General features: G+C 35.3%; 1 protein-coding gene across 1 annotated transcript; it reads right to left on the bottom strand.

Moving 5' to 3' along the window:
- Positions 1–253: 253 nt before the first annotated feature.
- On the bottom strand, positions 254–4,199 carry LOC140819439 (probable methyltransferase PMT2). Its single transcript, XM_073179531.1, has 6 exons — positions 3,960–4,199; positions 2,767–3,416; positions 2,123–2,333; positions 1,252–1,933; positions 932–1,009; positions 254–844 (listed from the first exon to the last, which is right to left on the bottom strand). The coding sequence occupies exons 2-6, from the start codon at positions 3,406–3,408 to the stop codon at positions 622–624; spliced, it is 1,836 nt and encodes a 611-aa protein (XP_073035632.1). The 5' UTR covers positions 3,409–3,416; positions 3,960–4,199; the 3' UTR covers positions 254–621.
- Between the last annotated feature and the right edge of the window lie 11,771 nt (positions 4,200–15,970).

Here is a 15,970-nt window from a genome sequence, read left to right on the forward strand (position 1 = left end):
TCTCCACAATAATATTTTTGAACCCGGAAATGAATACCATTTTGGTCCTATGTTTTCTTCTTGTTTGTCCTTGCAGGAACAGCAGATTGCACCAGATCAACAGCATGAATGAGGTTTTCTTGGATTCTAAAAGGTTACAAAACAGGGTATCATGGCTATGGTTTCTTGGATTCTGAAAGGATACAGAATAGGGTATCATGGCTATGGTTCGAAAGGATCGAACTTTTGAGTTTTTTGAGCTCACTCGATCAAATTCAAGTTCAAACTCAGTATGGAATATTGTTACTGTGCATGATTCGTTCCACAAGAACTACAAGAAACTAACTGCAGCTAGAACGACAAATTCAGGAGGTGATTAGGAGAAATGGGCTCAGAAAGAGCAATAAATAGTACTAATATTACAAGAGCTCGACCAAATACAACATACAGAACGATTCATTCATGGTTAAACATGCTAATCTACGTCCAACTAGAAGTACCCCGTCCCATTCTGAAGCGAAAATTTCGCCCAGTAAAATGAAGGAGGAGCGAATATTTCCATTGATTTTGTACAAGAAATCAAAGCATCACACGCTTGGAACTAATCGTGTCAATTTCTGCAAATAATGACTCAACTGGCTCTTATTGTGTAGATGTGGAATTGCCGCAATATTGTTTAACAGCAATGAGTATTTTTTCTGGAACAAGGGGACCATCCTCGTGATCCATCATCTTGAAATCCCATCTCATATTTCCAATCATCTTCTTCACCTTGACTAGTACATCAACTTCATCTCGTAATATAACCGCACCTTCAGGACGTAAAATTCGGTCCATCTCTAGCAATATATCTTCAAACTCACACCTGTTTAATTGAAAATTTAAAAATAATCCAGGCTTTTTTTCATGGTTTTAAAAAACATACAGGGACACCTGATAGTTGGATACTCACTTGTCCTTGTACAAGCTAAAAACACCATTAGCATGGATGAGGTCATATGTTCTTGGATATGTAGAGAAAGCTTCACACCTGGATAAGAAAATTAAATTTAGCAAACCAAACATCTGTTTTCAAGGTCAAACTAATCAGATTTTTATAGAAAAATTACGCAATTTTAGTGTTATCAAAAAAATTTCCTTCAGGCATTCAACTAGAAGAAAATGTGTTTTTATCTCATCGTGCTTAGAAGAAATAAAGAATGAGGAGCGAAAATTAAAGAGAAAGTCATTACATGTATGATTCTGGGAAAGAAGAAAGATATAGAAGCATACCAGTCATGGTAGATGCCAATCAATCCCCGTTCATAAACAATGCCAAGGTCACTATTCTCGGCAACAGTAGGTCCAACATTCATTACCCACAACTTAGGAGACTGAAGTGCAGCGGCAAAACCTCCAAAGCCAGCATTCATATCCATAATGTTACGGTATCTCCCAGTGTCGATAACTTTTATAATCTTTCTATAGGCATTGACATGCTTCTTCCATTTCTTGCTGTCCTCCAGGTATGCCTCAACAGAGACTCCGGAAACTGATCCACTGGCAATTCTGGGTGGAACGGCATGAAGCCTCTCTGGAAATGGTTTGAGATCACCAGTAGGAACTTCATCAGTTTTAGCACTGTTATATGGAGTAACACATGGCTCCATTTTCTTATACCAGACATCGTTGGAGTCTTCAGATTTACAGAAAGTTACTCCCGCATTTTCTTGTGTAGCACGACAAGAATCGGCATCCATTCTCTTCTGCCATATTGCAATTTCACCGTCCTCAGACTTCTTTTCCCAGCAGAGAAGTTTAGCTATTTCCTCAATCTTTCTTTGTTCTTCTTGGAGTTCTTCCTTTGGACGTTGCCAGGCTTTATAGTTAGTATTCCAGTTGATTGGAGGGCCTGAAAGAACCCAGTAGCCACCATGTCTAAGCACACGATCAACTTCTTTCATATATAGGCCATCTACATAGAAAGTGAACCAAGTTACAAAGGCACGAACTCAGGTTAAAGATGATAGAAAATGTAATCTTAAAAACTGTTGGCGAATTTTATCACATTCTAATCTCAAGTGGCATTTGTCAACGCATTTTATACACAGGTTCCATTTCCATCTTGTACAATGAAATGTATCATAAAACATGTGGTTCTCACCATTTACGCCCCATGGTATAAGACAACGAGAGCAATGAGCCATGTCAAACGCCCTAGCGGGATATGGCATTTTTATCGTTCCAAGAACCCCAATGACTGCAGGTACACCCCTTTCAAGAGCAAATTGAACCTGGGCTTGGTGTGAATCTCTTGGTGCAAACGACATCGTTATGACATTTCTATTCCATAGATAAGCGCCCCAACTTGCTACCTAGCAATAAAATTGTTTATAAATTAATGCACTTGGGAAACTATCTTAATGTGCAACACAAATAGATTTTTATGTAAAAATAATATTAGCCAGCCTCCTGTAAGATCCAGTTCTGTACAAATGTTTCAAGCATTGTATTAAAGTCCGGACTCCGGAGGTCGTTTAATGCTTGTCATACCCAAAAGCCTACATATTTCATGACAGTATATCTGATAGCTTATAAGTTGGCATCCACTGCAAAAAGACTAACCGACATACACATATACTCCCTCGATATTAATTTCGGAGATGGCCATATACCCTACAGTCTCGAACTTACAAGTGAGCGGGCTTATTGATGCATAAAATTATTTTTAGACCATATTTGAGATAAGTGGTTTCTAACCTAGATAAGAAATGCATACGTAATTTCCAAACAGACATAGCACTATACCCCACATCCAGTGTCCAATGCAGTCCTAACAGTTCCATTTTGGATGGGTATGACTGATGCAAGCTGATCGATGTACTTATCAGCCCCCTGCGGAAATTGTGTTCCTCCGCCAGGAAACTTAAACACATTGCCCTCATACTGGATCCAGTTTTGAATAGCCTTCTCCACTGTCAAGCTCTTATATGGAGCATTGGCATAGGGAACGAAATCACGACTCTTTGGCCATGGAAACGGGGTTACGTATCCGTTAGGCGCTGGAATAAGGCAACGCAGCTTCACTGAAGGACAATGTCTTTCACGGTACAACATATTCTTCCTCGAAAAAGTCATCGCTCGTCTTTGATCTTGGCATGGTGTGTAATCCGTGTAGCGACGATGGCATGGCTTATACACGTTCGATTTTAGATCAGAATCATCAATTATCCCAGCTTGACCAGAATGGTGGGTTTCAAAATTAAGTTTCGGCAAAATATTACAGTTCGCTCCACTTGTGGTCATCTCAATCGCAATCCTATCTCCCTTCCCAAACCCGCTCCTCTGCCATGTTCCAAGTAAGAAGAAGAAACCACAAAGACCAGCAACTATAAAAATAGACATGGAACTCCTAGTCCTACTGTCCCCTGAATTAAACTTGTTCGCCATTACAGGACCTGAAACAACAATCGAAATTAATAAATACACAAAAAGGGTAACCAGTGTTGAAATCCATTCCTTCCTGATTTCCAATATAAAAAGGCCTCTAGTAACATGATAAGAAAAAAAGACAAAATTCTCTTTGCACAATATCCCATAACAGCAATACCAAAGATAATGCTGATAAATGCAAAAAATAAGGGCAGAAGTTAAATCCCCCCATATCATATATATCCATAAAAAGATACCCCGAAAGCTACAGTGTAAACAGGCGTGGATGTAGCCTAAGACATAAAAACAAGCGTTCCTTGATTACACTTCAAGAATCTCAAAATAACATCAAACTCATGACCACTAAACCCAAACTACACATCCACAATTCATGACTGAAACACTACAAGATTGCCCACAATAAGTTCAAAAACTTCGATGCCACCCCATTTATTGTACTCAAGAACACTGGAAAACAAAAACCGTCGAACGACAACATATTGAATAGTGTTCATAAAAGAAAAATACTTGGAAAGATAATTAATATCAAAATAACCAATTTATCATACCTGTCGCACAACTTGATGAGAACAGAGCTTAAAGGAGCTATAAGGCTCGAGTCTTTTTCCCTTCTTCCACTCTAACTGCACCGGAATTGGGAAAAGAAGCGATCAGCGGAAGTATCTATGTGACAAATAAAAAACCCAAATCCAGTGACCAATTTAGAACCCTAACATTGATGTTTATGAATTTATCGTTATCTTTCTATATATAGTTCGAGAACACAAGCCTCTCTCATCTTGGCTCTCTGTTTTTAGTTAATAGATGAAAATATGTACAATGATATTTATAAATTTTTTATTATAAAATTTATAATTATTTTATGATAGGAGACAAATATAGACGTCATTTAACTCATGAAAAAATTTATTTTTATGTCAAAAATATTATTTTTTATAGTAAATATATATTGGTCGATCTGTCTCACGTATATAAATTTATAATACCGTCTGACAAAAAACCTACTTTTTTTTCATTCATAAAAAGTTTATGTTACTACATCATTAAAAATACGATAAAAAAATTTCCAACTTTAAAAAATTTGAGTCTAGTCGAGACGATTAAAGAAATTGACATAAAACATTATCAAACTCAAAATACAAGACTTCAAGCTTGGTTCACTCGTGAGACGAATATCTAACCTGAACTGGTCTATGAAAATTGTTACTTTCCTCTACAAGTATGAAACGGTCCCGAATATAGAGTGTGTCTCACATTAGACATACTCTGTATTTATATGACATCACTTGAATTATCATATTTAAACATAATAATGAATTGTATAAAATATTTATAGAGAGCATGCACCTATTTAAAAGTGGGTCAATTGATGATAATACAAAATTTCCGATATTAATTATGTTTAATAACTGGAACTTTGCTAATAATTTAAGCAAACTATTTTTGTAACAATAAATGAGCTGGTTGTAAAATCATAGCCTAGTTCTAGACAGGGACGGAGCCAGAAAATAGAAGTAGACGGAGGCAAAATTTTAATAAAAATTTAAGAGAGCAAAGCAAATATTAAGGGTAAATGAAAAAATATAATTATTTTAAGTCCCTAATAAATTAAATTTAAAAAAATTGAGAAGAGCCAGTCGCACCCTCCCGCCCCCTTTGGTTCCATCACTGGTTGTTGATATTGTCAAAACTGTATATTGATAATAACAATTGTAAAAATTAAGTAGCTAAATTTTTTATTATAGAACGAAAATGTTTTCCTTCTATCAATATCGACTTATATATATATATACATAATAAAATAATTTTATATATTAATTGTATATAGCTCTGTCAAATCACGAGATTGCTAAAAGTTATACAAGAAAAAATTGAGCTATTAATCCTAGTATTTTCTAATCTTGAACATAACATCCACATGTTTTCGAATATTGAGCACACATATACACTTGTCTTAACGCGTGTTTTCTAGATATATGTGTGCTCAAGATTTCAAAACACGTGAAATTAATAGTCATTGAAAAGTTTTCAGCAATCTCGGATATTTAATATAGATATAGATAATATATATATATATAATTAATAAGTTGTGGAACCATTACCAGACATAGGTAGAATGATAATTTCTTGGGTCTGTAGAGTTTAGTGGGTCTAAATTAAAGGCAAACGGGTCAGATATTGAATTACATTTATGTGTTTATCGGGCCATTGTTTGTTCCTTAAAAGGCGCATATTAATTACAGCATAAAATTAAAAGTGCTCTAAAATTTGCATCATATTTCGATTTTTTTCGATACCAAATTCGAGCGAAAGGAGTCGGAAAGAAGTTTGAGTCCTAACCACACCCGAAATTGTTGTTCAGGATTGACTGACACCTTTTTTTTATGACATGAGAACCTACAATTGTCAGATTTCGGTGCGTAATATTTTGTAAACCACGCTAGACATATGGGATGACACAATATTTTACGTAGGTTATGTTAGGCATAAGATTCATACCAATTGATTTTGACATAACAGTTCGAAAATACGCCAATAAACTATACATTTGAACGAACAGAATGAAGAAATCAAATGATTATCTTGACTAAATTTTATAACCTTGTAACCTAACCACATTGATCAACTACTATTCCTATGATTTGTAAGTACATGTGTATAAATGAACTGAACTAGTTCGCGAGTTTTTTGAGTCGATTGAAAATATATTTGATTTGTTTTGAAATTATGGAGTTTGGACCGAATTCGAACATTTTTTTAGCCGAAATTGAATCAAAATCATCGAAAGCTTCAAACATGTTTGTATCTTTCTAACCAATCTTGAACTTGAGTTATAATTCAATCCCAGTTTGAGTAAAAAAAAACTTAACAATGCAAGCTTCAAGTACAATTCAAATATATATAATTCGAGTCAAATTCAAAGATTAAAATTTCTTCACATTCGATTCGATTTCGTTATATTTGGCCCAGATTTCTAATTAGGCATGCATGAGGGCTTGAGGTCAATGATCAATATATAAAACTTGTATATGCAAGTTTGACAACATTTGTATTAGGTCCGACGACTTTATTATTCAAGTTATATGTATCCCAAAAGATGCGTGTGATACTAATGTTGTTTTCACAATTTTCGATTTAAAAAATTATAAATAAATTAATGAAAATAAAAATAATATTAAATTAGAAAGAAAGTAATAATTTGACCATAAACCGAATTTTTAGCTTATGATATGTTTTATTATAAAATATAATATATTAATTTTATTTCCAATGTAAACGGAGAAATGTGGCATATTTTGATGTTTTTTAATTAATTAATTTTCATCTTCAATCTCTTATCTTGTGGCAATATTTTAAATACCGATGCAGAATTTTCATATGGGGTTATCCTATTTTTAAAATATAAAGGTTAACACTTTTTGGTTTACTCTTGGTTTGACAAAAACTTGTGTGAGACGGTATCACGAGTCGTATTTCATCTACCCAACCCAACATATCGATAGATTTAAGCTTCTATTTTAACTCATAGAAACATAGCATATTTAGCTCAAGTTTCAAACTATCATCTATGGAAATAATTATCTACCCACACTGATCACCAGGACTTTTGGTTAAACATTTGGTTCAAAAGATATTAAGGAGATTCATACAAAAGTGTAACATGATGTCATGAGATGTGTTTGTGTAAATGGTCAAATTTCATATTCGTTGATAGTGCTTTTGAAGTGTCCATAGGCTTAACTTTAACGACTCTTTTCCACTAGTATATTGAATATATGTGACTCGGTTAATAGGTCTTGTAAGCTTATATCATTAGGCTACGGCTCACGGCTTCAATGCATGTATGGAAATCAAAGATAATGAAAAACAAACAAATAATTTTTAAATTTTTTTTTTTCAACAATTCCTCCATCTTTCATATTACACCTTTAATTGTTTTTTTTTCTCCTGTCTCTTTCTTTTCTCATGTTCACCATCTCTACATTATACATTCCTCCTTTTATTCACAATTTTTTCTGTTTTACTCCCCTTTTCTGTCACGAGTATTTTTCCTTTCCATTTTACAATTGCTAAAAGGTTCATTTCTCTCACATTCGGGCAGGCAGAAATTAGAGTATAGGCTTATAATTTTTGATAGTTGACATGGGAAAAATAAAAATGTACGAACAGGGGCTATTGACCATTCGATTTTTTTTAAAAAAAAAATTTGGCTCAAACTAGGACACTAGAGATTAATATGATGTATTGGTAAGCTTGAAAGCCTCAAACGATCCAAAAGTCACCAAAATCATCCCGAAGTCGTAAAATATTCGTATTTTGTCTCGAAGAGTGTTAAACCAAGTTCTAGACTACTTTTCATTCACTAATCAACTTGTACAGACCGACCATGTGCATCAAAATAATGATATGGTTTCTTTTTTTGAATAAATTCAATTACACATCCCCTTTTTGTGAGGCTCAAAGAGCTTAAAAAAATATGTTTTAACAATATAAATAGGCCCAAATAAGCTCAATTAATGTTTGAATAACTTATGTGTTTGTACATTTATTTCATATCAGATAGAAATCACAAGAAGTCTCAAAATTATTTCGTCTATTCAGTCATACATTGCATGCAATAAATGTTCTCCCCTTATCAAGTGTATCAATGCTCATGGCGAAAGTACATAAATGGTTGTGAAATTTTAAGAATTTGTACACATGCACCATGACTCAACTATTTTGACAAGAATTTTCGTCATTGACCTACTTATTCTTCTTCCACAATTGGCCTAACTAGACATTGATTAATATTTTTTTTGGTATAAATTAGACTAACTGATTGCAAGAATACAAGTAGCCGGAACTAAACCCCCCCAAACTTAAAACATGCATTATCCTCAATGTATGTAAAAAAAAAGGACAATTCATACTTGTGGCGACGAGCGTCGGTACTCATCGTTATCATCATTTTATTCATCGTTGGGTGTTCCGCTCAACACACATATTTGCTCATTAAAATATTATTAGTCTAAAGGATGTTAAAACATGTGACTAAAAATTATACATAACATGAATATGCAACTAAAATAAAAGTACATAAAAGTAAAATTTTGTGTGTTGCCTCCAACACAGTGCTTTGTTTTAAGTCATAAACCTGACTCTCCTTCCAGTTCAAGGTGGATGATTTGATCTCTTGGATTCCTTGATTACTACCATCTGACCTTTAACCTCCATGGTTAGACTTCTTTTCTTCACGTCAATGATGGCTCCAGCAGTAGCCAACAATGGTCGTCTTAGAATGACAAGAACATTCTGACCGTTCTCCATGTCAAGGACAATGAAATATGATGGAAGCCTTAGTTTATCGATCTAGACTTCAAAATCTTCCACAAAACGCAATGGTACCTTGAAAGATTTATCTGACAACTGCAAGCTTTATCCTGTTCAGTACAAATTTCTCGTAAATAGAACTTGGCATTACATTCACGCTCGTCCCTGAATCACAAATATCCTTTTCCACCATTTGGCCTTCTATTGCACATGGTACAGCGAATTCCCCGAGGTCTTGCAGCTTTTGTGGAAGATTTCTTTGTATCTCTTCATCGCCTCCTTCGGTAAGTGTCACTTATTCTATATCTGCAAAATGAATTTTAATGTGTAGGTTCTTGAAAACTTCAAGACCTTTTTTTTAAAACTCACCATTCAACTGTATAAATATGTGGGGATAGGGAAGTAAGAAATATCAATGCACTGATTCAAATCGTATATCTTACCTTTCTTACCTCGGATGCTTTTGCTTGGAGTTGACTCTTCTTCCTGGATGGGTGTGGGATCAACCTTTTTCTCTCTCCTTCTACCATTCCAATCTCCTCATTATATATGAAAACTTCAAATCTCCCCATTATGTATGAAAACGACATTCACTTCTCTTAGATTCGTGTCAGCAGTCTTAGGTATTGAGCCTGAAGATTGAGATGTGAGTTGCCTCGTTATTTTCCCAACATGAGACTCAAGGATTTTCCAGGAAGCACCAACATGGGCCACGTGTGTCTCTAGGTTTTCAAGTGTAACGCCTGAAAAATCAATACACATAAATCACACGCAAACAAATTGATTATTTTTTTTATCTCCGGTCTCTTTCTTTTCTCATGTTCACCATCTCTACATTATACATTCCTCCTTTTACTTCACAATTTTTTCTGTTTTACCCCCCTTTTCTGTCACGAGTATTTTTCCTTTCCATTTTACAAGTGCTAAAAGGTTCATTTCACTCACATTCAGGCAGGCAGAAATTGGAGTATAGGCTTATAATTTTTGATAGTTGCCATGGTAAAAATAAAAAATGTACGAATAGGGCTATTGACCATTCGATTTTTTTTTTAATTTGGCTCAAACTAGGACAGTAGATATTAATATGATGTATTGGTAAGCTTGAAAGCCTCAAACGATCCAAAAGTCACCAAAATCATCCCGAAGTCATAAAATATCCGTATTTTGCCTCGAAGAGTGTTAAACCAAGTTCTAGACTACTTTTCATTCACTAATCAACTTGTACAGACCGACCATGTGCATCAAAATAATGATATGGTTTTTTTTTTTGAATAAATTCAATTACACATCTCCTTTTTGTGAGGCTCAAAGAGCTTCAAAAAATATGTTTTAACAATATAAATAGGCCCAAATAAGCTCAATTAATGTTTGAATAACTTCTGTGCTTGTACATTTATTTCATATCAGATAGAAATCACAAGAAGTCTCAAATTATGTCGTCTATTCAGTAATACATTGCATGCAATAAATGTTCTCCCCTTATCAAGTGTATCAATGCTCATTGCGAAAGTACATAAATGGTTGTGAAATTTTAAGAATTTGTACACATGCACCATGACTCAACTATTTTGACAAGAATTTTCGTCATTGACCTACTGATTCTTCTTCCACACTTGGCCTACTAGACATTGATTAATATTTTTTTTGGTATAAATTAGACTAACTAATTGCAAGAATTCAAGTAGCAGGAACTAAACCCCCCAAACTTAAAACATGCATTGTGCTCAATGTACGTAAAAAAAAGGACAATTCATACTTGTGGCGACGAGCGTCAGTACTCGTCGTTATCATCATTTTATTCATCGTTGGGTGTTCCGCTCATCACACAGATCTGATCATTAAAATATTATTAGTCTAAAGGATGTTAAAACATGTGACTAAAAATTATACATAACATGAATATGTAACTAAAATAAAAGTACATAAAAGTAAAATTTTGTGTGTTGCCTCCCGCACAGTGCTTTGTCTTAAGTCATAAGCCTGACTCTCCTTCCAGTTCAAGGTGGATGATTTGATCTCTTGGAATCCTTGATTACCACCATCTGACCTTTAACCTCCATGGTTAGCCTTCTTTTCTTCACGTCAATGATGGCTCCAGCAGTAGCCAACAATGGTCTTCTTATAATGACAAGAACATTCTGACCGTTCTCCATGTCAAGGACAATGAAATATGATGGAAGCCTTAGTTTATCGATCTAGACTTCAAAATCTTCCACAAAACGCAATGGTACCTTGTAAGATTTATCTGACAACTGCAAGCTTTATCCTGTTCAGTACAAATTTCTCGTAAATAGAAATTGGCATTACATTCACGCTCGCCCCTGAATCACAAATATCCTTTTCCACCATTTGGCCTTCTATTGCACATGGTACAACGAATTCCCCGAGGTCTTGCAGCTTTTGTGGAAGATTTCTTTGTATCTCTTCATCGCCTCCTTCGGTAAGTGTCACTTATTCCATATCTACAGACTGAATTTTAATGTTTAGGTTCTTGAAAACTTCAAGACCTTTTTTTTTTAAAACTCACCATTCAACTGTATAAATATGTGGGGATAGGGAAGTAAGGAAATATCAATGCACTGATTCAAATCGTATCTCTTACCTTTCTTACCTCGGATGCCTTTGCTTGGAGTTGACTCTTCTTCCCGGATGGGTGTGGGATCAACCTTTTCCTCTCTCCTTCTACCATTCCAATCTCCTCATTATGTATGAAAACTTCAATCTCCCCATTATGTATGAAAACGACATTCACTTCTCTTAGATTCGTGTCTGCAGTCTTAGGTATTGAGCCTGAAGATTGAGATGTGAGTTGCCTCGTTATTTTCCCGACATGAGACTCAAGGATTTTCCAGGAAGCACCAACATTGGCCACGTGTGTCTCTAGGTTTTCAAGTGTAACGCCTGAAAAATCAATACACATAAACCACACACATGCAAATGATTTGAATTGCATGTTTATTTCATTTACTTGATTTTAAGTGCTTAAATGATATATTTTACATGCTTAAATGTTTAAATTGCACGATCTCAAATTGAAGGATTTTACCGAATATTCGATAATAGGCTGGGGAAAAGAGATCGGGAACGACCAAGATAAATATTTTTCAATAAATATTTTCAAGGATTATTAATATGATTAAATTTTTTTAAAAAAATGTTAGAATTGAAATTATTTTACGAGACGAGCTCGATTTTATCCTTGAGGCCGGTTTTGGTCAAGCGAGAGATTTTTTAAATATCAAATGATTTATTTTTTAAAACTAATTTTTATTAACTTTTATTTTGCAATTAAATATGTGTTATTGGGCCTAATTTAGCTAGGATGTGTAGGCCCAATTGCTCCTAAACTTGAAAGCCCAAAACACAAGCTTATTATCATCCAAATTAAAATCTATAAAATAAAAACCTAGGCTTCTAAACAACTCATTCAACCGAAAACACACACACACACAACACACGCAATTTTTGAAAATTCATAGGGAAGAAAACAAGGAGTCTTCGTCGCCCATTCGTTCTTCCTCGCACCCCACAACGACGATCGCTTATTTGAGCGTTCTAAAAAGAAAATGCATGTTTCTAAACTCCTTTGACACATCATTCAATCCATAATATGCATGTTTTCTTTATTTTTTAACGTTTTGACGATTATTTTCAAAGTTTTGATGAGTTTACGCTTGTTTGAAAAATGTTATGATTCATAAAGACACATTGCCAATATAAGATGTTTAAGGGCTAGGAAAAGAGTCGTTAAGGAACAACACGAGGGCTAGAGTCGAGCTTGGTAAAGGAGAGTCGAACCTAGGGTTTCCTTGACATACAAGGATCGGCCATCGAGGAGTTCGAGTGAGGAGCTGCGTGCAAGGGCTAGGGCTGGTAAGGGCTGGCCCATCAGGGTTTGGTCCAGTTGTGGAAGGGTTCATGGAGGGCTGGACCAGGCTACGGCAGGAGATTAGAGAGTCGAAAACCCTAGGACTCTCCACATGTGCACGCGTGGCTAGGTCCAGAAGAGGGGAGGCTTGCACCTGGTCTATGGGTCTAGGCTTGTCCAGTAAGATCTAGGTAAGAGGGCTCGGTGTCGGGACAATGTCTGGCGCAGCCAGGGTTCATGGTGGCTCGAGTAAGGTTGGGGCCGCGACTTAAAGAAAGAAGAGAGGGCTTGCGGGTTTCGCTTAGTACGTGGGCTGGCTCGGTGCTGGGCATGAGGGGTTCAGGTAGAGTCCAGGAAGGTCTGGTCAGGGTTAGGTCCTGGGTGGTTCGACGGTGGCTCGAGATTTTAGGAGGCGAATGGTTCTAGGGAAGTAAAGGGTTTGGATTTGGTGATGGATGGGCTAGGGGCTAGTGCGCTAGTCCAGGATGGTTCAGGGTGGCCTAGGAGGGGCTGGACATGGTCTGGTCTTACGTGGCTCGAGGATGGTTTGAAGGTTTTGTGAATAAAACGTGACCTAGAAAGATTAGGGTTCCAAATTGCTTATCAAAGGAAAGGGGTTGGAGCCATGGTCCATGGGGGTCGGTTCATGGTTCACGAGGGTCTTTTAATTACAAAAAATTTATTTTAAAGTTCGGGAAGAAAATAATTAATTTTGAATTAATTCGGGAATTAAACGCTTCGCAAATTAATAATTAAGGAATTAAATAAAAATCCTCGAGGGTATGTTAAAAAAATATTATAAGTCAAATTTAAGCTTAAATAATTATTTGTGATAGTCTCAAGTCAATAATAGTAAGAAAAGTCAAAATCGAGAAATTTTAAATATAGTGGCCAAACGGCCGTTTTACAACTGGGTAGTGCAAAAAGGGTTGGCAGTATCTCGAGGAATCATAACGCATGCTAAATGATATTTTAAAAGGTTTATGATGAAAATATGAGATTTTATGATTTATGGTAAAAACTGTGAAATTTTCACTGTTAAAATGCATTTTTTTTCAAAAGGGGAAATGATACGATATTTTATGGTTAAAAGGAAAAAGAAAAATATTTTGAAGTCGGAATAGAAGGATTAAATCATTCCCTTAGAACCTCACTTGAGAGTTTCATACCTCATACGGCTCATCAATTCTTTTGGTGTCCCATTACCATATCGAACGAATGAGATTTCACATCGATTTAACCCATTTTTGGTGTTAACCAAAGATGTTCATTACATGAGTTTTAAACGATTCTATTTGGATTACTAATCTGTTATATTTCGTCTTATCTTTTTTCCCACCATCAGAAGAAGAAATTCTCCCTATCTTTAGAATTTTCTGAAAGGTAACTATCTCGGTTTCATTTTCATATAGAAATTGATTATAGAATTTTTGAAAAAGACTTTCCTTTCTAAGAAGAAAAAGGCTTACTATCTTTGGGATCTGATCATACACCGCTGCTCAAGACTTTAGTGGATCGACTCTATTACATAAGTTGATTCCTAATTTTTATCTCACATCATGAGATAAATATATCTACCATCATGACATAAGTACGCAGTTATTATTGTATCGGTCCCAAACCTCGCTAATTGATCTTTATGGTGCTTCCTCTACCAATTAGATCATTTTTAATCTTAGAAAAAAGAACCATGGAAAAATATGTTACTGCTGAAACACAGAAAAATTGAAATCTTAGATCAAAACACTATGTATGGATGGTATGAACTGCCCAAACAAGAATTCTTGAACAGCGAACAACCAGTTCAGATATTCACGACCAACAAGTGTTGGATTCTCTTCCGGATAGGCCCTGAAAGGATAAGAAAGGATGGAATGCCAACATGTGTCTATTATTGAATTGATCCGATAGTACTCATTTTTGGAATGTCCAGTGCCAAAGTCACTAAATGGGTTACCAACGAATGCCAAGTGCTTTTCCTTGTGTGGATCCTATTTCAATGGGAACTTGATGAGTCGATCCACCTACACATCTTGCTTTTACTGCTATATTGGGAGTTACTCCACGTATTGCTTGACGTAAAACAGATAGTGGATGTGAGTTGAATGTGACATAAAGGGTATTATATATGATTATTAGGAATATCGTGAGGGAGAAGGCTCTAGAGGGAGCTCATTTACATGAAAAGGTCCCAGAAAGAGCCCAACGATCGTATTTTGCATTTTACGTCGGTGCCTAATTCCCGTCCCCATGCGCAATGGTGAGCTAAGACTGATCAGTCGACCAGATGATAAAGGCTAGTCATTTTCAAGGATCAAACTTCACCCAAAATGATAATGATTGAAAACTTTACGATTTGATGAGTTACGAATTATTTATGATTACAAGCTTATTTTAAATAAAAGTATGATTTTAATGCATGTACTTGTATATGTAATATTTGCTACTCATGTTTAGAATGTGTTGAGTCATTAGACTCACTATGTTTGAATGTTGCAGGTGATGATGATATTGAGGGAATTGCTGACGATTGAGTGGATCAAGTACGGTAGTATATTCCCGATGAACATTATTTTCCGCACATATTAGTATTTAAAGTTTTACGAAAATATTTTGAGGATTTTCTATTTAGAGATTTATGATTTATTTTCAATTTTGGATTATTTTTAAATGTTGGCGTATGATATCGGTGGTTGACGATTTATAGAATTTTTATGCATTTAAGATTTTTTAAAAATTGTGTTGTTTTTAATTAAAGGTTTCGAATTTTATAAAGAAGAAAAAAATTTCTAATAGGATTTAAAGTTAAAAAATAGTGGGCGTTTTAGTTGGTATCAGAGTGAAGGTTTTTCCCCAAAGGGTTGTGTTACTGCCACGCTGAGAAGCTCAAGAAGTCACGCCTCAGGTATGTGAGTTTTTACTGCTTTAAAATTTTATATGCTTTTATGCTATAGCGATTTGGAGGTTTAGAATTTTTATAAATTAAATGCATGTTGGTTACGTGGATTGGACGGTGTGTACAGTTATGCCCCGAGACCTGAGGAGAATTTGGTTGTGCGTATCTCGAGTTTTGCACTACCTAAGACCAAGTTGAGGCAAATTGAACTTGTTGATTTAGGACTGCTTGTTTCAAGTTCTACTTTGTTTAGGAAGGGAATTTCGAACTTGATAGTTATGAGTTGAATTTTTTAGGAATCGTGAACTTAGGGACTGAATTATAATAATTTGAGGGACTTAATTGCAATTTTTGGAAATATTGAGGCTGATTTTGGTATAATTCAAAAATCTTGAGGGCTTAGTATATGAATCCGAAACTTGGAGGGCTAAAATGCGAAAATTTTGGTGATAAATTGGAGAATTTGAGAATTTTTGGATCTT

This window comes from Primulina eburnea, chromosome 18 (genome assembly GCF_022965805.1).
Source record: "Primulina eburnea isolate SZY01 chromosome 18, ASM2296580v1, whole genome shotgun sequence".
Taxonomy (NCBI): Eukaryota; Viridiplantae; Streptophyta; class Magnoliopsida; order Lamiales; family Gesneriaceae; genus Primulina; species Primulina eburnea.